The sequence below is a fragment of the Sus scrofa genome, chromosome 16 (assembly GCF_000003025.6).
Source record: "Sus scrofa isolate TJ Tabasco breed Duroc chromosome 16, Sscrofa11.1, whole genome shotgun sequence".
In the NCBI taxonomy this organism is placed as follows: Eukaryota; Metazoa; Chordata; class Mammalia; order Artiodactyla; family Suidae; genus Sus; species Sus scrofa.
Window position 1 is genome coordinate 8157338 of NC_010458.4, and position 25865 is coordinate 8183202.

General features: G+C 34.5%; 1 protein-coding gene across 9 annotated transcripts in view; it reads right to left on the bottom strand.

Moving 5' to 3' along the window:
- Window positions 1-25865, bottom strand: part of CDH18 (cadherin 18) — a 1026794-nt gene that overhangs the window by 67085 nt on the left and 933844 nt on the right. For all 9 annotated transcript variants that reach the window (XM_021076963.1, XM_021076971.1, XM_021076964.1 and 6 more), the window contains one exon: window positions 17849-17985. In XM_021076963.1, the coding sequence (XP_020932622.1) occupies window positions 17849-17985 (137 nt within the window). The remainder of the gene's footprint in view (window positions 1-17848; window positions 17986-25865) is intronic.

Below are 25865 nucleotides of genomic sequence, written 5' to 3' on the forward strand. Positions count from 1 at the left end.
AAAGAGAAAGACAAATACCATATGATATCACTTATATCTGGACTCTAATATACAGAACAAATGAAACTTTCCACAGAAAAGGAAATCACGGACTTGGAGAATAGACTTGTGGTTGTAAGGGGGAGGGGGAGGGAGTGGGGTGGATTGGGAGCTTGGGGTTAATAGATGCAAACTATTGCCTTTGGAATGGATTAGCAATGAGATCCTGCTGTGTAGCACTGGGAACTATGTCTAGCCACTTATGATGGAGCATGATAATGTGAGAAAATAGAATGTGTACATGTATGTGTAACTGGGTCACCATGCTGTACAGTAGAAAAAAAATTGTATTGGGGAAATAATAATTTTAAAAAAGAATAAAAAAAACTAAAAACACAAAATGTAATTTTGGTGGTTTTCAAAATGTAATTTTATCTCTAAGCCCCATGAAAATGTATCAAGTAACGACTGATATTAATTTAGCTTATATTTCAGTCATATTTAAGATAATAATAAGAGCTGACATTTATTATGCCACCATGTACCAGATACTTGGTGAAGATATTTAATTTAATCCTTTCTATAATCCTTTGTTACAGATAAGAAAATATGTAATGCTTTTGTTAAATAACCTCCCTACATTCCAGAATTCCCATTTTGAATCAGCAGGTTAAAAACCCACCACAGTGTCCCTGAGGATGCAGGTTTGAACCCTGTTCTCACTCAGTAAGTTAAGGACCCTGAATTGTCATAAAAAGAAAAAAAAAAAATTCCCCCAAGTTACAACTACTTATAATGAACAGAAACAGTATTATTTAACTAAAGCCTGTCTCACTTCAGATTTAATTTTTTTTTTTTTTGGTCTTTTTGCTATTTCTTTGGCATATGGCATATGGAGGTTCCCAGGCTAGGGGTTGAATCGGAGCTGTAGGCACTGGCCTACGCCAGAGCCACAGCAATGCGGGATCCGAGCCGCGTCTGCAACCTACACCACAGCTCATGGCAACCCCAGATCCTTAACCCACTGAGCAAGGGCAGGGACCGAACCCACAACCTCATGGTTCCTAGTCAGATTCGCTAACCACTCAGCCACGACGGGAACTCCCAGATTTAATATTTTTAAATGTTACACATTACTGCCTACTAAAATAATGCAAGGACTTTATTGATAATAGAATGATAATTAATTTGATATAAATAAATATTCTTCATAAACACAGAAGTGAAAAATGGAGAAACATATAACATGAAAATAAAAAAATACCAGGAGTCTACATTTATTTTAAAAAAATCCCTAAAGTGTATTCAGATCCATATATAAGATATTAGAACATTTTTTCTATTATCTTTAAATTCTTACAATTTCAAATCATGTAACATGAAAGGTGAGATTTAGGACAGTTAATGTGATTTTGGAACTGAATACAAATATATTTTAGAGTGAAATTTTGCTGCATAAAATGAAAACTATTGGTTAAATGATCTGTAATTCACATATTAAACATATGCACTAATACTTGAGTAAATCACTGAATAAAGTGATATTTATTAAAACATACATTCAATAGTCTCTTTTTGAAAAACATTTGCAAATACTTTTAGAAATATATGATATGCTCTTGGTATGTGCACTCAAGGAATATACACAGAGAAGTTTTTCACATTTGCAATGAAATAAATGTGTAAGACATGTTATAGCAGCAATATTAGTAATACCTGAAGCTATAAAAACTAGAAGACAACTGAAAGCCATTGGAGGTTGCATGCATTAATGAACACAGATTTATTTTTTCATCAGTGTGAAAATGAATAAACTTTTGTGTACTTCTCCACATGAATGAATGTTAAAAAAATAGCATGGAAAAAAATCATAGACAGTGCATATAATATTAGCTCATTTATATTTACAATGCCCATGAGTCATTAAATTTATTTTAACTATAAATATGTCATTATATACATAAGTATGGATAAATTGTCAAACTGTGTTTGGTAAAACTATAAAGAAAAAAGGAACAAATAATACAAAATTCAACATTGATGAGCTCTGGAGGGAAAGGACAAAGATGTCACAGTGAGGCACAGGTAAACTTATTTCTTTGAGGTGGTAACTCTTAATGTTCATTTTATTACTTAAACTGAGTATACACTTAAGATATCAATATATTTATATTGTAAATAAAAAATACTGCAATAGCAATTGAAAAATAGTTGGTCCAATTATCTATATACTATTTGATATATATATATATATATATATATATATATACACATCATTCATTATTTTGAATTATGTTCTAATTACCAAGTACAATTTTCATAGTTTTACTTTTCTTTTTTTCTTTTTACTTTCCCTCTATTTTATTTCTTAATCTTAAAATGTTATACATTTTTTCTTTTTTATTTTTTTTTTCATTTATAATGACTTTTATTTTTTCCATCATAGCTGGTTTACAGTGTTCCGTCAATTTTCTACTGTACAGCAAGGTGACCCAGTCACACATACACATATACATTCCTTTTGCTCACATTATCATGCTCCGTCATAAGTGACTATACAGCAGGATATCCCCATTACAAAGGCAATAGTTTGCATCTGTTAACCTCAAATTCCCAGTCTATCCCACTCCTTCCCCTCCCCCTTGGCAACCACAAATCTATTCTCCATGTCCATGATTTTCTTTTCTTTTCTGCAGTATTTGTGTGGATATATGTTTTCATTTGTCTGGATAAATACCTATAAGTAGAATGTTTCCATCACACAATATACACTTTTGACTTTATGAGAAAGAAACTATTTTTCCAATATCATCGTAACATTTTATAAAATGTTGAATTATGGTTTCAGTACCTCATTATTTGGAGTTGATAACTTCTTTAAATTTTAGCCATTCATTTAGGAGTACACAGAGTTACATTATGATATTGATTGATTTGTGTATGTTGAACCATCCTTATGAACCTGGGACAACCATCCCATTTGGTCATGGTGTATAATCTTTTTTATATGCTATTGGATTCAGTTGGCTAAAATTTTGTTGAGAATTTTTGCATCTATATCCACCAAAGATACTGACCTATAGTTATCTTTTTTGGTAGTATCTTTGTCTGGTTTTGGATTAGGGTAATTGGTGGCATCATAGAATGTCTTTGGGACTGTTCTTTCTTTTTCAACCTTTTGGGAAAGTTTAAAGAGGGTGGATATAAGTTCCTCCTTGTATGTTTGATAGAATTCACTTGTGAAGCCATCTGGTCCTGGACTTTTTGTTGTAGGGAGTGTTTTTATTACATATACAATTTCATTTCTAGTGGTCAGTCTGTTCAATTGATCTATTTCTTCTTGATTTACTTTTGGCAGGCTGTCTCTAGAAACATACAGGATCACCAAAACTGAATTATTATTGTATTCCCATCAATTTCTCCTTTTATGTCTGTTAGTATTTGTTGTAGGTATCTAGGTGCTCCTATTTTAAGGGCATATATTACATATATCCTCTTCTTGAATGGATCCTTGTACCATTCAGTAGAGTCCTTTGTCTAGTTTTACTCTTCTATGTCTTCATTTAATGGTTGTACAATTTGTATTTTTATAAAACTTTCTCTATTCCTGAGTCATAATTATGTTATCTTGTATTTCATTTAACACTTAATTTTTCTTTCTTCTTTTTAGGGCCACACTTGTGGAACATGGAAGTTCCTGGGCTAGAGGTTGAATCATAGCTGCAGCTGCCGTCCTACATCAGGCACAGCAATACTGGACCTAAACTGAATCTGTTACCTACGCCACAGCTTGTGATGATACTGGATACTTAACCCACTGAGGCCATGGATTGAACTCACATCCTCACAGACACTATGTTGTGTTTTTACCCACTGAGCCACAATGGGAACTCCTAACATTTTTTTTTTATTTTCCATAAAATGGAAATTATAATTCAAAGTTACAAATCAAATTATAATTTGAAATAATAATTTAAGAGATATATGTAACCTTATGTTCATAGCAGCACTATTTAAAATAGTCAAGACATAGAAACAACCTAAGTATTCATTGACAGATGAGTTGATAAAGAAGATGTGGTACATATATACAAGAGAATATTACACAGCTGTTAAAAAGAATGTTACGATGCTATTTGCAGCAACATAGGTGGGCCTAGAGATTATCATACCAAGTGAAGTAAGTCAGAAAGAGAAAGACAAATACTATATCACTTAGATGCGGAATCTAAAATATAACACAAATCGACATATCTGAAAAACAAAAACAGACTCACAGACACAGAGAACAGACCTGTGGTTGTCAAAGTGCAGTTGGGAGAAGGAAGGATTGGGAGTTTGGCATTAGAAGAGGTAAACTAGTATATATAGGATGGATAAACAACAAGGTCCTATGGTATAGCACAGGGAATCATATTCAGTAGCCTTGGATAAACTATAATGAAAAAGAATATATGTGTATAACTGAGTCACTTTACTGTATAGCAGAAATTAATACAACATTGTAAGTCAACTATACTTCAATAAAATTAAAATTAAAAAAAATATGTCTTTTGTTTATTTTGACTATGCTTATTAGGTACATACAAGTTTCAGTGGTTACATCATCCTGGTGACATATGGTAATACATGTTAATATAAGTTGACTTTCTTATTATCAAGATAGCTTTTTTTCATCTTTTATTTTTAATTTTTTATTAAGCTATAGTTGATTTACAATGTTGTGCCAATTTCTGCTTACAGCAAGTGTGACTCAGTCATTTATAGGTAGATAGGTAGGTAGATATGTAGATAGGTAGACAGAGATATACATTCTTTTTTTTTTTTTTTTTTTTTGCTTTTTAGGGCATAAAAAATTCCCAGGCCAGGGGCCAGATCAGATCTGCAGCTGCTGGCCTATGCTACAGCCACAGCAACACGGGATCCGAGCCACATCTGCAACCTACCACAGCTCATGGCAATGCTAGAACATTAACCCACTGAGCAAGGCCAGGGATCAAACCTGTGCCCTCATGGATTCTAGTCAGGTTCATTAACTGCTGAGCCATGAAGGGAACTCTGGATATAGATTCTTATTTTATATTATTTCCCATCATGGTCTATCCTAGGAGATTGGAGAGTTTCTTAAACTATACAATAGGACTTTATTGTTTGTCCATTCTAAATGTAATAGTTTTCAATCATGATAATTTCTTTTATGTATATTTTGTCTGATATTAACAGTTCACCCGGATTTGTTTTGGTTAGAATCATCTATTTTTATTGTATTCTATTATTTTAAAATTTTCTACATCTATCATGTGTCTATTATGAGTAGAATAAAGATGTTTCTTATTTTAATTCAACTGTGGTAATGTTTATATCATTTATATTGCTTTGATTATTAGTGTATATTTAGCCACTTTATTCTGTGCTTCAAATTGGTCCTAATTTTTCTGTTTTACATCCCTTATAATGTTATTTTCCAGTAGACTTCTTAAGGCTTTATTCATAATACATTCCCCTTCAATTTTACATTTGTATCCTAAATTTCTTTTATTATTTTTAATATCAAAACATGCTTGTGTAACTCTGGAGAATCTAAGAACAATCAGCATCTCTACTCTTTTGCTGAGCATTATAGTAATTGTTCAATGCTTTAATTCCAATCAAGTCTAACATATTTAAGCCTATAAATTACGGTGATTATGATGATGCTTGTGGTTTCATTAATCTGTCAAACTTCACATTTATGGTGTTGCAGATTCAGGGTCCTCATGTGCACCATTTCCTCTGGCATCATTCTTCATTGAATCTGAGACTTTCTTTTTCAGATAATTTTCTTTCTTTCTAAGAAATTTTAAAGTAACAATGTTAACCTCCTCAACTTCAGTCGTTTGAAAATATTTCTTTTTCACACTTGTAAGAGTCACTGAAGCCAAGGTAATCTGAAATGACATGTCGTAAGTGTCACATACACAATTTATGACAGATAACATTTTCACATTTCATTCGCTTTACCTATAACTAAGTGAAAACAAAAATATGCTCTACATTTATTTACCTTTTGTTTGGCAGGATGTGAGTGTGAGTGAATGTGTGTGTGTCTGTGTGTGTGTGTGTGTGTGAACCTTGATTTGCCCTATATTAGTGTCATGTTTTGTAACCTTAATGTCTTTGGGAGTATATTATGATACTAAAGAAAGAACTACAGGTATTATCTATGATTTAAAAAGAATATTTTGGAGATTGAAAAGGCTAGTGTTAAGTCCTAAAGGCTATTTAGAAAGCTATTGCAATACTCCAGATGGGAGTGATGGATGCTTGGACAGGAGTGGGAGTGATGGAAATGGGAAGAAGTGGTTGACTCATGGATTTTTTTTAAAGTATAGCTGAAAGAAGTGTCTGATGAATTGGATAAACATTGTGACAGAAAAAGAAGAGCCAAATATGACTCTGAGTAGTTTACTTAGCAATCAAAAGACTATGACCATTGCTGTTGAGATGGACAAGGTCTCTGTGGGAGCAGATTTACAGAAAAATTAGATCTTGAGTAAAGATTTATTTGGATCATGTTGAATTTGAGATCTCTGAAAGGAGACATTGGGGTGGCTAATGTGGTACGCATGGAAAAAACTGCTTCAGGTTGAAATTTGAGTGATTGAGGTATAGATGTTACTGAAGCCCATGAGACTGAATGAGATTACTTGGGCAATGAATTCAGATATGTCTTAGATGTGAAAACCAAGATTCTCCACAATTCAGTGCATGGAGAGATGGAGGAACTAGGCTGCACACTAGGTTAGAAGAACTGGTGAAGGAATCACAGAACATTGAGTCCTTTAGCTAAAGCAAGAACTTGTTTCTTGAAGGAGTTGTCAGTTGTCCCAAATGTTGCAAATTTTTTGAGCCAATGGAAGAATGAGAATTATATTTTTATTTGCAGTATGAAGGACATGAAGAATTTTGGTGAAATCATGAAGATATGACTCTTTGTAGAGTGGGTTTAAAGAGCATGAGAGGAGAAAAGGCCATCTGTGAATACAGGCAATTCTTTTAGGCAATTTTCCAGTAAAGTGAATGAAATAATGGAGTTGTATCTGGAGGGAAACAGAACAAGGTAGGGTTTCAGGTTTTGTTTGCTAGAGTTGATTTTATTTTCAGATAGAAAATAAAGCCTGTTTTTGAGGACAGGGGATTATGCATCAGATAAGAAAGGAAAAAAAATACAGGAAAGAGAAGAAATTATTAACAGTGCACTGTCTCAGAGTGAGCAAGAAAGGATAGAATTCAGGGCTTGTGTAGAGGAATGGTAATTAAACATGGAGAGAAGAATTCATTCACAATAACCTGAGTTCATTCACTATAATCTGATAGAAGTCAGTTTTGGGGGATTATTGCCCATAGTACTTAGTAGTAAGGTTGGTGGATATGACAGAAGGAAAATGTGGAATCTCTTTTCTGATCAGTCTTATTTTATCAGTCTTATTTCATTAGAGAAGCAAGATTATCTAATGCATGAAAGGAAATTGGAAGAAGTATTGAACAATTGTGGAGAGAGGAAAAAATAAAATACATCTTTAGCAGTAGTGTATATAATTGCCAGAATTATTTTTATTTCTTTTGAATAAATAAATGTGTTCTAATTCTTCTAAAATTTGATACTGATATTGGGATAGTGCAATTAGTAATCCCTCACTGTATTGACATATTGGCTAAACAATGACAAAAAATAGAATGTATTAGACATTATAATTATCTGATCAAACTCCTCCCTGTGTGGAGAATCCAAAAGGTTTGAATGGAATTGACTGAAAGTGAAAACAAAAAAATGGACCTTGAAGGTCCTGAGCCAATGTAGACAACCCCATATCCTTTGCTACACTAGCTAATTAAATTATGGGCACATTTCATGTATTAGAGATGATATTTAAAGACAGTAAATGGAGATTAGTTCATAAATGACTTAGTGCGTCATTTTTAATGTTATCCCAAGTGACAGTTTATCTCACTCTGCTTGTGAATGAGGATAAGTGTGTCCCAACTTAAGATGGCAGTCACTCATCCTGCTAAGAGAGTAAAAGTTAACGCAGTACTTGCTGCTTATTACTATAATATAGCAACACTAAAGCAAAATATGAGAGAAATAGGAATGCAGAAAAGGAAGAAAATCAGAGAAATGCAGACAGATACCCATTCAAGGTAAGCCTAAAGCCTAAATTCACCTACGAAATTGGCAGTTTAGGGAATCAATAAATTTACTTAAAATCTTAGAATAAGTCAAATTATTTTTGGAAATTTTGAAGTAATCTGATATATGGTAATAGGTAACTAATACATGCATTTAGAAACAAAAATTTCAGAAAAGTATTTTACTATATTACTTTTGATTTTTGGTTAAAATAATATCAATTTCTTTGTGTGTTATTCCCTTTGTGTGCTAAGGAAAAAGTGCCCATTAGAGCCCTATGTGTGATAGGGCAAATCGCTAATATGAACACATTTGTGGAAGATAAATTTTATGTATCAAAATAAGCACACTGACAATAGCTAAATAATTCATAGAAGCCAAAAGGACTTAAAACCACCCATTCTTCAGTAACAAGGTTTCATATTGTTAGAGGCAGCTGCTAACAAAAATTAATTTCAGATTAAAAAGCAACAAGGAATGAGTTGCTAAAATCTAAACCTGAATTTCTATCACCTGACGGTAACAACTGGACTAAATTTGACATTTGTGGATCTTCTTTGAATATGTTCGCATGAGAATTGATGAAAAGAGTGAAAAAGATTCAATGAATCAAGATCTGCATAAATATTGGTTTCTGAACTTGAGTTACGAAGCTAATCTGAGAGAAAATGCAAAACAGGGAGCTGAGGCAAATCATATCAATGCACAAAGCACACAGTTGTTGTTGCTCACACTGTGAACTCTGGTGACAGCAGAATCTTTTGGACTCATTAGAAGTATGGATAAAGCAGCATCTCCCTGACTTTGGTTCCTTTGCAAGTACAATTGTCATACAGCGATTAATGAGAGAGTCCCACATTGGTGGGCTGATCAGGTAAATAACAAGGAGAAATAGAATATTTTAGATAAAATGGGAAATTGAGAGTTTAGTGATCATTGCCCTGTGCTGTGACAGAGTTTTTGGGTAGTTAAAGTAGATGGAGAAATGAGCACAAAGAATATTCATGAATTTTAACAAAAATTTATTAACCTAGTTCTATGTGGCAGGAAATTTATTAAGGGTTTGGGAATACTATGAAAAACAAAGGTAAAACAGACATGATTCCTAGACTTGGAAAGGTTCATAATCTAGCAGAAGTGAAAAGCATTACAATAAAATGTGATAAGTGCAATATTGAAGACTAATAAGTGATCAACATTATTTTAAGGATTACACAAAGTTAGAGTTTAGAAGGGAAGGTGCTGTAACATCTGGCTAAGTTGAGAAAAAAATTCACAGATGTTGTGACATTTGAAACAGTTCTTAAAAGAAAATAGCTGTTTGTAAAGCACAAGAGAATAAGAGGGCTTTGGGAGATGAAAGGATTAGAAAATTATTGAAAGAACATGGCTTATTTGAAGGTCTGTGACTTGAAGCATGCTACACATTTTTCAGAGGATTAAGCTGAGAGCAGAGGGCAAAATATTATAATGAAAAGCCACACAGGTCCAGATCCTATGTGGAGTTTATTTCTCAGGCAATCAGGACATGTATATGTGTGCATGTGCTCATGAACATGAGATTGGTACTAAGTAGAATTATGACATAAATTAAATTATTAAAATCAATGTTCCTTAAATCTAATTTACATTAGAATCATGTGGGTCAGTGGTTCTCAAACTTGAGTATGCCTGAGAATCATCTAGAGAGCCTGATAAAACCCAGGATATTAGGCCACAGCCAGTTTCTAATTCATGAGGTGCACAGATATTTGGTCAAACATTATGCTGTGTGTTTTTGTAAGCTTGTCTTTGGACTGGATCAACGTTTAACATGGGAGACTGATTGTTCTATATTCTGTAAAACAGATTGTTTGTCTATTCTGTGAGTGGGCTTTATCCAGTCAGCTGAATAACTGAATAAAATAAAAGGATAATTCTCCTTCAAATAAGAGAGAAGTCACTCACTTGATGGCCTATGAGGTATTGGTTCCTTCTGGTTCTGTCCTTAAGACTTGACCTAGGATATGAGATCCAGGATTTTGGACTAGTCAGGTTCCATAACTGTGAGAGCCAATATAAGCCAGTTCCTCATAATAAATCTCCTTATTGGTTCTGAATCTGATTGGTTCTGTTTCTCTGTAGGACCCTGACTAATACAGGTATGCTGACAGAAGAATGCAGTCTAACCTTTAGTTATCTTTCTTCTTTAGACTGAATCAATGCATTATCCACCCTATAAAATCTTTACTGATCCTCTTAGAGAGATGAAGCTACCATCTTCATGTCTGTCTCATCTTGAAACAACATATCACCATGATAATTCTCCATAATGCAATCATCTGCTTACCTTGTCTTTTGCATTAATTCCTCAAAAACAAAATAATGTCCTCAATATCATGATTGCCTAAAATACCATCACATTAATACATTCTGAGGACATCAGTTAATGTATAATTAATCTAGGATCAAGATGATGAAGTACACCACACTGAAGTACTGGAATGGTAGCTAAGGAAGTAGAACATTCCAAGAGCAAAAAGAACAACCAATATGGTCAAATATCAAAAAGAAATCAAGATGAGCTAAGAAACAAAAAGGATTCACTGGATTTAGCTATTAGGAAGTGATGAACACAATGGCAAATTCTGAAACCTGAAAAGCAGTTAGAATAAAAATATACATTATCCTGAGGTTAGGTATTAAGGAAATGGAGGGAGATGAGAGCTAGTCACTTGAAAAAAAATACATTAAAAACTACTTATTGAGTGCCTACTAGTACCGTTATTTTTCTAAGGAATCATAGAAGAGGAAAAGTAAGCCACAATATACAAATTTGGAAAAATATTTATTACCCTGAAAAAAAATTACAAGCCCCCTAAGTTTTTAGAGATACTTTAGGCTCATAGCAGGCAGAATTCTAAAGATGCCAGCACGAGATTCCTGTATCTTGATTATTTAATTAAACAGTAATCTGGGAACTGTCTTGAAGGAATTTTGCAGATGTAAAGTCCCATCAAGTGACCTTAAAATACAGAGATTATCTGGGTGGGCCTGACCTAATCAGGTGAACATCACTGAAACAGAGACTTTCTGTAGATGGTAGCAGAAGACAAAGTTAAAGAGATTCAAGCAATAAGAAGAACTTCACATACTGTTGCTTGTTTGAGTAAGGTGAAGGGATACAGGCAGCTTCTAAGAGAGGAGAGCTCCCCAAGCTGACAATCAGGAAAAAAATGGAGCCTTCATACCTACATCCTCAAGAAAGTAGATCCTGCCACCAAGAAGAATGATCATGAAATCAGATTCTTCCCTGGAGCCTTTAGATAAGAGCCAGGCCCAGCTGACAAAGGACTTCTGTGTTTCCATATCTAAAGTTGGGAACTCAGCTGTGAGCTCCTAGATTTCTGACCTACAGAAATCATATGATGACTTATTACACATTAACAGAAAAGTAATAGAAGTTGCCAACTAGCTCTGTTGTGGATTGCATTGTTACCTGTAACAGAAATATTCCACACAGTTCCCATTGTGGCTCAGCAGGTTAAAGACCCAACAGAGTGTCCATGAGGATGCAGGTTCAATCCTTGGCCTCACTCAGTGGGTTAAGGATCCAGCATTTCCATAAGCTGCAGTGTAGGTCACGGATGTGGCTCAGATCTGGTGTTGCTGTGGTGTGATGAAGGCCTGCAACTGCAACTCCCATTTGACCCCTAGCCTGGGAACTTCCATATGCTGCAAGTGTGGCCCTAAAAAGAAAGTAAATTAATTGATTAATTAATTAATTAAATATTTTTAAAAATTAAAAAATAAGTATTCCACCAGTATTTATTTAAAAGTACCCTTCCCCAAGGACTGTGAGATGTGATAAGACAACACTTTCTATTCCCCTGACCAAAGGAAATATATTGAATTTATATGATTCTTAGGGTATCTCTTTATGCTTGTGAAAATAATGTTATGTCAGAGTGCATTTTAAAAATAAGTAATAGTATAACTTCAGTCAGTTAAAATCCCTGATCAACACAGAAGTTCAATGTTCATCAGCTCCCATAGAGGGCCATATAGGAATTAGCATAGATCCAGGAACCAATATTAAACATTTTGTATGAGTCTCACTTCCTTTACTCTACAAAATGAGAAAAATATCTGTTCTCTCTATTTCACAGAGATTTTTGTTAGGATGGTATGTCTTCAAAGTATACCACACTGGGCCAAAAGCTGCTAGTTATGTTTAGCCATAGCAGTAAAAGATATCCTAGACCAGACCCACATTTCCTGTCTTTACTGCATGACTGGGTGGCTGAATAATCACTCTGACCTGGAACCACAGGATGAAAGAAGGCAAAGCCAAACACCATGTAATTAACATTGCATCTGAGCCATACCTGCATGGTCAAAGGATGCCCACTCCCACTTTCTCATCACTCTTCTAGCAGGAGGCCTGTTCCCCTGAAGGAAGGGGCAATATTGCTTGGTTTTTGTTTTTTGGTTTTTTGTTTGTTTTATCTTTTGCACAGATGTGCTTTGCTCTTACTCTCTCTTAAAACCTGGTGCCTTGCTTCATCTGCCCAGAGGAGGCATGTTTTTCTTTCTTTCACAGACTCTTAGCTAGGCTAAACAAGCATTTTAAAACATTAACTCCTAAGTGTAATCCCATAGAACAAATCTCTTCAGATTAAAAACAAAAAAATCTATGTTCTGCTCATTGAAAGACATCAAGAGAATGAAATAAGACAGAATGGGAGAATAATATCTGTAAAAGACACAACTAGTGTCTTTTAGTTATCCAAATCAGGTATCCAAAACATGCAAAGAACTCTTAAAATTAAACGGAAAACAAACAACCTCATTAAAATATGGGCCAAAGACCTTAATAGATACCTCACCAAAGAAAATATACAGATCACAGTAAGCATATGAAAAGATACTCCACATACAAGTTATTAGGAAAATGCAAATTAAAGCAACAACATACCACTATTAGAGTGTCCCAAATCCAGGAACACTGACAACACCAAATGCTGGCAAGAATGTGAAACAATGGGAACTCTTATTCATATCTGGTGGCATACAAAATGTCACAGCCACTTTGTTAGATATTTTGGCAGTTTCTTACAAAACCAAACATACTCTTACCACATCATCCAGGGATTGCAGATTTTGGTGTTTACCCAAAGGGGTTGAAAACTGTCTACATAAAAACCTTCACCTGGATGTTTATAGCAGCTTTATTTCATCATTGCCAAAACTTGGAAACAACCAAGATGTCCTTTAATAGATGAATGGAAAGAAAACTGTGGTTCATCCTTATAATGGAATATTATTGAGTACCAAAAAGAAATGACCTAAAGGACATGAAAAGACATAGATGGGTCTTCAATCCTTCTTACTAAGTGAAAGAAGCCAACCTGAAAGATATCATACAGCATGATTCCAATTATATGACATTCTAGAAAGGCAAAATTATGGTGCTATTACAAGATTAGTAGTTAACAGCAATGGGAAGAGATGAACAAGCAGAGCACAGTTTTATTTAGTGCATTAAAATACTCTGTATGATACTACAATGATTGATACACTTCATTATGCATTTGTCCAAACCCGCAGAATATCAAGACTTAGCCCTAAATTAAACTCTAGACTTTGGTTGATTATGATGTAAATGTAGGTTCATCAGTTGTAACAAATGTCTCACTCTAGTAGATGCTGATCGTGGAGGAAGATAAGCAGGTGTAGGTGAAGAGGGTGTATGGGAAATGGCTGTCCATTCATCTCCATTTTGCAAAATGTAAAACTGCACTAAAAAAAAATAAAGCCTTAAGTTTGAAGAAGCATCCAAAACAAAATATACTAGAAAATACTTTGATGACATGGTTCGTGTTGACGTTAATGCTTACAAACAATTGTGCGTGGAAGAACTCTCAACTCTACTTAATAGGCACTTCAGCCAAGCAATCAGTAAATTAATGGGCACTTTTCTAAACACAGTCTCCCAATATGGCTATAAAATCTTAACTAGTGCTCATTCTTTCTACATACCTGTTTATGATAAGGATTAAATTATACTTTAGTAATGTTCATTGAGGTGTCTCTAAGGATATTTTATCACCACCTATAAAATTCAGGATATTACAATTTACTATACTGTTTTACTTAGGAGATATGTATTAACTCTTTTCCCATATAAAGTACTAGCAAATAGTAAAAAAAAAAAATAGTCATTACATGTTCAAATATTTCTTTAGTAAAAATTAACTTTACTTTCACTAATGATTGCAAATAATATAACTTTCTTGATATACTTAAATTCTTGTATGTTTATAAATTAGCTTCTACTTGATGCAAATATTTTTGGACCTGAGGTGAGATTTGCAAGTGATCTAAAGTTTGGCTTCTGATCAAAATACCTCTGGAGTTGAATTTGATGTTATTTTAAAATAAGTTCCTGTTGTTTCTGACAATAAAATATCATTCTCTCCAGAGATTCTTCCTTTCTGTCTTCTATACATGGATCCTGTTCTTAAGAAGAACTATACAATATTTTTACAATTTTTTCAAAGTGCCCATCACTTCTTCTTGGGTATATCAATCCACTTATTTCTTTATTTTTTTTAGCTTTCAGTGAGCCTTTATCATTTGGCAGTCATTTCACTGTTCTTGGGTGACTAAGAACATGTTATTCTAGACCTAGTCTGGTTCTTTTGAAAATGCAAATTAAACAGAATCATAACAAACAAATCCACTCCTGTATTTTTTATGACAGTCATTTAAAAATATTTACTGAATGTTTTCAAAGATAATATTACATTGAAAAAATGATCTACATGGAAACCACTTGAGTTGATTTTTCAGATTACAAACATGAAAAATTCAGGTAGAATAGAAAAGACTAGAATAGTTTAATTACTGATTTATAATAAAAGACATTATAAAAATGCATAAACCATAATAAATGATCACCCAAACCCGCTAGTGTGGTTACAATCAAAAAAGTATATTATAGGAGTTCCCTAATGACTCAGAGGGACCTGGCTTTGTCATTGATATAGCTTTGGTTACAGCTCTGGTGCAAGTTTGATCCCTGGCTCAGGAACTTCCACATGCCAAAAATAAATAAAAAAAATGGTATGGTAATAATAAACATTGGTAACAACATAGAGAAATTGGAACCCTTGTGTAGTGCTGTTATGAATGTAAATTGTAGCTGCTTTGGAAATCAGTCTGGCAGTTCATCAAATGTTTAAATATAGAGCTTATATGTGACCCCACCATCCCACTCCTAGGTACATACCCAAGGAAAATGAAAACTCATCCACAGAGAAACATTCATATTAATGTACATAATGGCACTATTCAAATTAGGCAAAAAAGTGAAAACAACCCAAATGTCTATTGAGTGATGAATGGATAAATACAACGTAGTATATCCATATAATGGAATATTTTTTAATCAATAGGAAAGAATGAAATACTGATACTTGCTACAATGTGAAAGAACTTTGAAAATATCATGCTAAATGAAATAAGCCAGTCACAAAGGATGATGTGTTATATGATTCTTTTAAATGAAATGCTAGTAAAAGACAAATCTATTGCTATAGGCTGAATGTTTATGTCTCCCCAAAATTCAGAGTGAAACATTCATGAGTGAAATTTGTGCCCTTATGGGAGTTGTCATCATGGCTCAGTGGTTAACCAATCCGACTAGGAACCATGAGGTTGCGGATTTGATCCCTGGCCTTGCTCAGTGGGTTAAGGATCTGTGGTTGCTGTGAGCTGTGGTGTAGGTTGCAGACACGGCTTGGATCTGGTGTTGCTGTGTCTCTGGTGTAGGCCGGTGGCTGTGGCTCTGATTAGACTCCTAGCCTGGAAACCTCCTTATGCTGCAGGAGCGGCCCTAGAAAAGGCAAAAAGACAAAAAAAAAAAAAAAAAAAAAAAAAAAGAAAGAAAGAAAAATTTGTGCCCTTATGAAAAAGAATCTAGAGAGATTCCTTGCCTTTGAACTCTGTAGGTACACCATTAGAAGACAACCATCTATGAACCAAGAATTGGGTCTTTACCAGACACTAAATCTTCTGGCCCCTTGATCTTGAACTTCCAGCCTCCAGAAATGTTAGAGACAAACACAATTTTTTTTTTAAAGCACTCAGTTTATGGTATTTTGTTATAGAAGCCTAAACGGACAAGTACATCTATAGAAACAGAAACTGGATTAGAGGCTTCTAAGGTTGAGACATGGGAGGCAGGGTTAGAGGGTGATGACTAAGGTATTCAGGATTTCTTTTTGAAGTAGTATATTCTATACATATTTATATTCATAATATATTCTATGTCTGGTTCACTTTGCTATACAGCAGAAATTGGCACATAATTTTAAAGCAACTATACCTCAATAAAAAAATGAAAAAATAAATCAATTGTCCTGACGCATACACAACTCTGAATATACTAACAGCCTTTAAATTATACATTTTAAAAAGCTGAATTATGGTACATAAATTATTTCTAATGAAGCTTTAATTTTTTAAAAGTTTCTTATGCCTTCTGAGTTTAAAAGAATGTAATTTCATTTTACAAAATGCTATTTTCTAATGTGAAATAATCCTAAATTTCGATATATTTATATTACTCTCGTGAATATATTGAAATATTTTTAAATGCATACATAATTTCTGCATACAATGCTAAAAATGGGGCAATTTGTACCTTTGGTTTATTTCTCAACATGTAAAGAAAGACTTCATTTTCATGACAGTAGATACATTTTCCTAGAGTTTTAACCTAATTTCATTTGAACACAGTCATGCACATCTTTTTGCACCCAGAGATAATAAATGCTATTTGTGTTTTTAAGAAAAAACTTAGGAGTTCCAGTTGTGGCTCAGCAGTAACAAACCTGACTAGTATCCATGAGGATTCGGGTTTGATCCCTCCCCCTGCTCAGTGGGTTAAGGATCCAGCATTTCCATGAGCTGTGGTGTAGACTGCAGACATGGCTTAGATCTGGTGCTGCTGTGACTGTGATATAGCCTTGCATCTGCAGCTCAGTTTCAACCCCTAGCCTGGGAACTTCCATATGCAGCAGGTGTGGTCTAAAAAGAAAAAAAAAAAAAAAAGGAAAAAGAAAAAACTAAGGTGGTTAGCACACAATGCCATCTTCTGGGTGAGGATGGGGCAAGAGCTTTCCTCAGCTGTCTATCATGTACTACTCTTGAAAAGGACTCAGACTTGCCTGTTAACATTTTAAGAATTATTTGTATACTATATTAAATTTCTAATTGTTAATTGAAGCTTAAAGAGGGGTGTTATATTGATAAGATTACCCAATTAAAATGTTAGATTTTCTTTTCTTTTCTTCTTATTATTTTCCTAAACTGTTCCACCACATATGAAGTATTCTGTTTAAGTAAGGAATAAGCACATGACAAAGCAAGTCTCACAGTTAAGAAGAGGACCAAATATTATGACCCAGTGATGCAGACTCTGTTCTGTGATGCCAATTTTCCACCTCTGTGAGGGGATTGAAGTAAAGTAAAAGGTATGAGATTTATTCACTACATCTGACAATGAGTAATTGTATCTACTACACTCTGTACACTCCTCTAGATGCTGGCATAAAAAATAAAAATGGTGAAAGCCCTGCTCCAGAGAAAATCTCAGTATAAAGCCCAATGTATAAATGATATCTTTCCTATGGGACATAAAGTAAAGTTTACCATTTTCTGAAGCAGCAACTGTGATGTTGTACCATGGAGTTTCTTCTCTATCGAGAACCTTGGTAGTCTTAATAGTTCCAGTATTGGCATCAATGTTGAAAAATCTGTCATCTTCAGCATTATAGTCGATAAAATATCTAGAGGAAAAAAAAATTGATAAATCTTTTTAACTTGATGCTATAATAAAGCAAAAAAACCGAACCAAGAAAAGTATTAAATGTTATATATTCAAATAGTGAAATGTATTTTTTACTTTCTGTTTTTGGCTCTTAAGATTTGCCTGGCCAGAGAGTTCCTATTGGGCTTAGCAGGTTAAGAACCCAAGTAGATTCCATGAGTATGTGGGTTCAATCCCTGGCCTTGATCAGTCGGTTAAGGATCCAGTGTTGCTGAAAGCTATGGCATAGGTTACAGATGCGGCTCAGATCTGGGATTGCTGCAGATATGGTATAGGCCGGCAGCTGGAGTTCCGATTCAACCCCTAGCCTGGAAACTTCCATATGCCATAGGTATAGCTCTAAACAAACAAACAAACAAACAAACAAACAAAACAAAAAACAAAGATTTGCCTGGCTATTTTATATTTGCATAGAACTTATATCAATTATTTTTCTTTCAGTTCTTAATTCAAGTTTAGTTAATTACTAATTCAAAAATTTTTAAAAACCCCACTGTACTCCATTAATAGAATGGTAGTAAGTAGATAATAAAAACACAGTAATTTATAGGAGAGAAATTAAAAAACCGCGTCTGTGAAGTCTATAGTACATTGGGAAAAAAATAAACCTTTAATGAAACTTTTCATTGCTATATGTACTCTTTTCAGGGGATAACAGATGTCAGAAATTAATCTATCTTGGAATTTCATTATAGCTGAGGTTTGAAGATAAATACAAAATGAAAAACAAAGCATTTTTATTAACGACCATTGAGTTTCTATCACCCAGCATCTTGTTTAGTCAAGGAATGAGAAAATAAATACATGGGAAGTAGGTGAATGATCAGCCACAAATCTTCCCTCACCAGTTCATGTAATTGCGCAGGCCTTTTTTATAGTAGGTGTGGCCTCCAGCATACTCTGGGAATAGAATGAGTTAAAAAGTGATGGTGTCCTGTTCCATAGTTGGGTCTAGGTTTCATGAGACTTTGCATGTTTCCTCTTATGCTCTGCCCTGCCATAAGAATAGCAGTGCAGGACTAGTCCGCTGACTCCCAGAAGAAAGATGAAACACAAGGGCAAAGTTGTCAGGTTCCCAACTTAAAAGCAGAGCTACTTAGTTAAAGAACAGATGTAAGACTGAATGCACTGGAGATGAGCAGTTAGCAAACAAAAGCCAACCTAGTTCAGTGGATCCTCAGTGAACTCACAGACACATACACCATGGGTATACATTACTCTTTTCTATTCCCCTGAGTTTCACATTATTTGACAATAGTTAATTAACATAAATATGAATACATAATATAGCAAACAATCATCCTATGTTCTATAAATGTTTTAAACTATTCCTAAAATGATTTAAGTGTAGACTGTTTTCTTCTCTCCTTAAATGTCTAATACCTATTCATTAATCTTAGCTTAAGTGACATTTCATCCAGAAATTATATAAAGAGTTTAAAGGGAAGAATATTTGAATATAGGGATGAAAGTGCAGAGATACAAATTAAAAAAAAAAGCTCAACTTTGTTTAAAAAAAATGGAAGGGGGTTGGGATGGAATGGGATGGACTGGGAGTTTGGGGTAAGTAGATGTGATTATTACATTTAGAATGGATAAACAATGAGACCCTACTCTATAACACAGGAGACTATATCCAATCTCTTGGGATAGAACATGATGGAAGATAGTATGTGGAAAAAAAATGTGTGCCTGGGTCACTATGCTGTACAGCGCAAATTGGCACAACATTGTAAATCAACTATACTTTTAAAAAAAGAATTTAAAAGTATATAAATAAAAACAAATGGATGCTTCAATGTAGCTGGCAGAATGAATTAAGTGGATGGCTACAGCATAGGACATGCAAGCCCTGTAGCACGTGGTAAAGAGTTTGAAATTCTTTATAAATGCAATGGGAAACTTTTTTTTTTTTGGCTGAGCTCATGGCATGTGGTAGTTCCTGGGCCAGGGATTAAGCCAGTTCCATAACAGTTACCACCAGATACTTAACCCACTGAGCCTCCAGGTAACTCCTTTTTTTGGCATGGAAGAGAGGGAACATTTTAAACAAAGAAAATAACAGATATGTTTGTGTTCTGGAAAAAGTACAGTGGCTACTTTAAATCTCAGATTGGAAAACATTAAGAACAATTCAGATAAGAAATGATGTCATCATGGACAAAATTAGAAAAGTAAGGAAATGGAAAAAGGGTATAAAATACTGTTATATATTGATTACAACCTATAAAGATTTTTGTTGGAGTGGCATTAATAAGAAAAAAAAAAAAGAAAGAAATTACCAAAGACTCAATTTTTGTGTTGCAGCTGTGTGTTTGATCTAGCATGTAATTGATAAGCTCATTCATGGAACTAGATAAAGAGTTAGGAAAAAATTCCCATTGGGAGAATAAGAGTTTGGGAGAAATCAGTGATGATGATAGGTTATTCCTCAGATGCCAGTTAAATAAACATGCAGAATAAAAGCAGAAAATTAGATACGGGTGTGGAGTTCAAATGTGCTTTCTGAATGAACAGGAAATATAAATTTGTGATATATCAGCTTCAATAAAGGTAATGGGAACAGTCTCATCTGGGAGAGAATTGTAAGAGGAAAGGAAAAGTAAGATTGAGTCCCACAGTGCCCAATCTTTGGAGTCTAAAGCAGTTCTGCATCTGAATAGCAGAAGTTGCCCGCTAAAAGAGAGGAACAGCCTGGAGAGAAGAAAAGTGGGTGGGTGAGGTGGCCTAGAAGTCAAGAAAGGAGTGTTTTAAGTGCAAAGTTAAAGTGAATTCTATTGAGAAGTTGGGTGTTATTAGTAAAGACTGGATTGTATGTGACAGGATGGACCTAATTGGTTAATTTGAAAAGAGTGATTTCAATAAAATATGAAAGGATGCAATTTCTATTGCAGTGGACTCAAAAGTATATTGAATATTGAATGCGAACAGAGTCCATGACTTGTGATACTTTATTAGATACCATTACCTGACATGATGATCAGAAAAAATGGTGCCTTAGGTTATCAGGGATGTAGGTTCAAAAATTAATTTTTTCCGATATGGGAAATATCAGGCACGATCTTTGCTGAAAGGAATGATCATTTTGAAAAAGAGGAATAACTAAAAAGATAAAATTCATGAGAAGGTGATCAGGCTGGGTTCCAAAGCACAAATATAGGGATTAGCATTGAAAATTTTAACATGATGAAAATCTCATAAGATACCAATGGTGGTGATGGAAATATTACAAAATTCATCATACTTTCTAGAACGGAGCATAAGTGTAATTGAAGTACAACCCCTGCTTCACATGGGCATTCTGTGTTAACAGGGTACATACAACATATTGCCCAGGTATGAAACCTCATAATAACCTGTGGACACACATGCACAAATATGGCAGAAGATGCTAATAACACTACATACATCCTAGCTATAGAGCATCCCAAGAAATCTTAGGAGCTTATTTATTAAAAATAACCCCTGACAAAAACAGAATCTGTCATTATTAACTGTGTGATCAAAAAAAAAATTAAGAGTTCCTATTGTGGTGCAGTGGAAATATATCTGACTAGTATCAGTGAGGATGGGGGTATTCCTGTCCTTGTGAGGCAGAATAATAATTCAGGTAGTCAGTGTAGGAGTATGTGGTTTGATGCATTCTTTGATATGGCTATAGATTAATATTTGTGGCTCAGGGGTCCATGGAGTAACATCCCCATAGGCCTTGTTTACCATAGGGAGTGTACCTACACCCAGATGGACATTACTCCTTAAACCCCTGTGACTCAGTCTAGGGGAAGAGAAGGGCAAAGAAACCGTAAGACTTATGGGACATTTCCACCTCTAAGACCTCTGAGGACTGACACAGGTAACTGGGCAAGGCCAATCAAAGAAAACCACATCTTTCTGGACCCCACGTTGGTAACCCCCATATTTAAGGGTTAAAAATCCCTATAGGACAATAGAGAGAGGGGGCTCTTCTTCCCCCTCCCAGCTGTCCTGGGAGCTGTTTGCTTTCCTGTAATAAAGACTTTGCTTGCTTGCTGCCTGTGTGTTTTCAAAGTTCATTCTTCAGCTCAGTAAACAAGAACCTGGATTCAGGTAATACTTGCTCAGTGGGTCGAGGATCCAGCATTGCCCTCAGCTATGGTGTTGGTTGAAGATGTGGCTTGGATCCCATGTTGCTGTGGCTGTGGTGTAGGCTAGCAGCTATAACTCCAATTTGACCTCTAGACTGGGAACTCTTCCATATGCTATGGGTACAGCCCTAAAAAGCAAGATTAAAAAGCCATTTCTTGCATTGAATATTTTCTAATAATTATATGTTGCTTGAAGAAAATCTGATATGCAAATCAATTTATGAGAAAAGATAGAGATATAAAGTAAATTGGGTCCAAAGAGATATTAGATCTAGACACTACAGAATAGTGGTAAAGAGATATGTCATTGGGCTTTCCCAAAGCATTAGGCCATGGTTCACTGAAACCCACTTACTTCATTTGCCTTGAGTTCATGTCACAAAAAAACCTTCTCATAATATTCCTTCCCCAGAGGCCTGATGCCAAGGATGAGGGAGGATGAGGGCTGAATTGCTTAAGAGGCGTGAGAAATCCTGTCACATGAGAAGAAGAATATTTGTTGATGTGATCAGTTGGTGACCTGGTTATTATATCATCTAAAGTAACTTGTCTTTAAGACACTTTCCATTTTTTGGTAGTTTAAGAACAATAGTTCCTGTATTTGAAAGTTGAACCTAAAATTGAAAAATATTATTCAATCTCCAAGTTTCCTGCATCAAACTATCAGCAAAGCTCAGATTACATTGTTATCCTTATACTCTTACGAAATATGGCAGAACACACTCCATTTTAGAAATCTGATCACCTTAGAATAGTCTGTCTGGGAGAAAATGGGTTTTCTTCTGTTTATAAGCTAAATTAAGACTCTGAAAACCTGTAGTCTCTTTATCAGAACAATCCCCCTCCCTTTTAGGCAGAGCTTTTTAACACTGAGTGCTAGTATTAGTGGTTAATTACTTTAGGATTAAATGTTTTATATTTGAATTTTTAAAATATATAACCTATATTTAAACAATAGATATAATGTGAGGCATGTGTCCTCAGACTCATATTATTTACTTGTTAGTTTTCTACATGACCTAACTCTCATGGGAAATCTGCAACATAAGGACCAGACATAAGGGCAATGCTTGGATCCAAAGTCTTGTTCATGGCATTGCAATTGAATTTCAACTCAAGTAGAACTAAATAGCTCTGCTTAAACACCCTTGGATTTCCGCCTAGCCATACTAATAAAAGCTCAGAAAAAGGGAAAACAGAAATGTCAGAGAAAAGAAACTATTCAGAAATGTTTTGAGGGATTATATGCAGAATCATTTAATGCTAATTATTTAAAACTAAGAAGTGGCATGTGTCCTCAAAACTGTTTATCAAACAATAAAAAGACAAAAATATTCTCAATTGGTAATTTTTCAAAATATTTCATAATAAAATACATGGCTGTCACAAACTTTCAAAAAGTAAACACATCTTAATACTTCATTAACATATATATAAATCAACAATAAAAATAACTTAAAAACATCAGACTGCTAACAATCCAACTGCAAAACAAATAAATAAATCATAAAAAACATATACACACACACATAGACACACACACATATATATATGTGGTTTTAGCAAATGTTAATATTAATAAGGCATTTTTAGATATATCCAGCAAGTATAAAATCAACCATTTGTGTAGGTGACATAGATTCTAAATTGGGATTAATTATGAAACCTGAGGAATTAGAGCTTTGAGAATTTTTTTTAATATTCTAGTTCATAGCTATCAAAAAATGAACCTATGTAAAATGAGGCTAGAATATATATAACTGGAGAAGACATTTAAAGATTTTTTTTTTTAATTCCACTTTCCCCTTAATATAAGACTATATAGAGATGATATGTGAGACTGAGGGGAAATATTTATATACATATATGTCACTTACAAAAGCAATCTAACAAGAGAAAATAAAACCCAACATTTACCACGGTATACTATCTTGTGTTTTAAGTGTTTTCTAAATATTAGTTTATTACATACTCAGAACAACTGGATGAGATAGGTTCTATTAATAGACCTTTTTTACAGAGAAAACTGATGCAGGAAATGATGGAGAATTATATCTGGTGTCAAATAACTAGTTAGTCGAGAGATTAAAAATTGATATAATCATTAAGTAATATTTACACTTTTTTAAAGTAGACTATATTTGAGGTTTTACCCATTCATTCAAAGAATATTTATCTGAAGGAGTACAAGAAAAGAACAAGAGATATTTCAAAGAGAGTATACGGCAAGACCTGAGAATTATTTAACATGTGATTTAGTTAGGGAAACAAGTAATTAAAAAAGAAAAAGGACAGAAAGTATTTGTAAGCAAATATGGATCAATGTCCAGAGTTTCAAATCAAGAGATCAGAGCAAATAGAAGAGGTCTAAGCAATAGAAGACTTCAGGGAAAACATAGTTTTCATCAGTCTTGAAGGCTGAGTAATGAAATAAATGTGCATTAGAGATTATTTAGAGAGTATACAATTTAACAATTCCATAAGAGAAAGAGACAGGGATATTTCTGATCTGGTTTCCAAAATGGGGTGGCATTTTTGGCTGCTGGGCTAGTAAGAGAGAAAGAGAGAGACTTCATGATGTAGGTTGTAGATAGGACTGCAGACAGAAGTTTCTGCCTTCACCCACACATTAATATTTCAGTCAGTATTATCACCCCTACACAGTATTACACTAAAATAATAAGAACATTTAAAATAAAACAGTCTGGGAGTTCCCGTCGTGGCAGAGTGGTTAACGAATCCAACTAGAAACCATGAGGTTGCCGGTTCTGTCCCTGCCCTTCCTCAGTGGGTTAATGATCTGGCGTTGCCGTGAGCTGTGGTGTAGGTTGCAGATGCTGCTCAGATCCCGTGTTGCTGTGGCTCTGGCACAGGCCGGTGGCTATAGCTCCGATTCGACCCCTAGCCTGGGAACCTCCATGTGCTGCGGGAGAGGCCCAAGGAATAGCAAAAAGAATAAATAAATAAATAAATAAATAAATAAAACAGTCTTTAAGGAATGAAGATTCAACTATATCATGGACTAAGCCAAGGAGAGAATGCTTGAGAAACTAGAGGCAGTTGGTGGGAAATATTCAACTCAATGCATTTCTGAGGACTGAAATGCATAAGCTGGCTCTTGAAGTTACATAGAGAATAGAATGCCAAGGTGGGGGAGGGTTACCTAAAACAAATTTCCCAATTTTCGGATACCATGAAGTAATAACTTCTTCAATCACTGAAAACATCTCCTACATTCTTTCCCTCTGTGTACAGTAAACTATAGATCCTGGCCTCAATTCCTTCATGAATCTAAGGAAATTTTTTTCTAAAATAGACCCAGCAAATGTGTGATAGTGGTATGGAGAAGTGGTGAGAGAATGAACACAGGTTTTGAAACCAAGTAAATGTGATACTCATCACAGTTAAACCACTTACTAGTTCTATGACTTGAAGCAATGTATTATCTCAGGGAGCTTTCTTTCTTGGCAAAATGGAGATATTATTTACATCATGATTTTACTGTGATGATTAAGTGAGGTGATATATGAAAGTATTTTATGCTGAGTATCAAGTAATAGGCTTTGGTGGATAACTATCATTTGTTTTAATGTCTCTTAGGAAGGTTTTCTTTTTCACTTCTTAGAAATTTGGGTCTATATTGCTGGGAAAGTTCACAAATAGTAAATACTGTTTTGTTTTTGTTTTTTTGTGTTTTTCTTCTTGCAAAGTACTG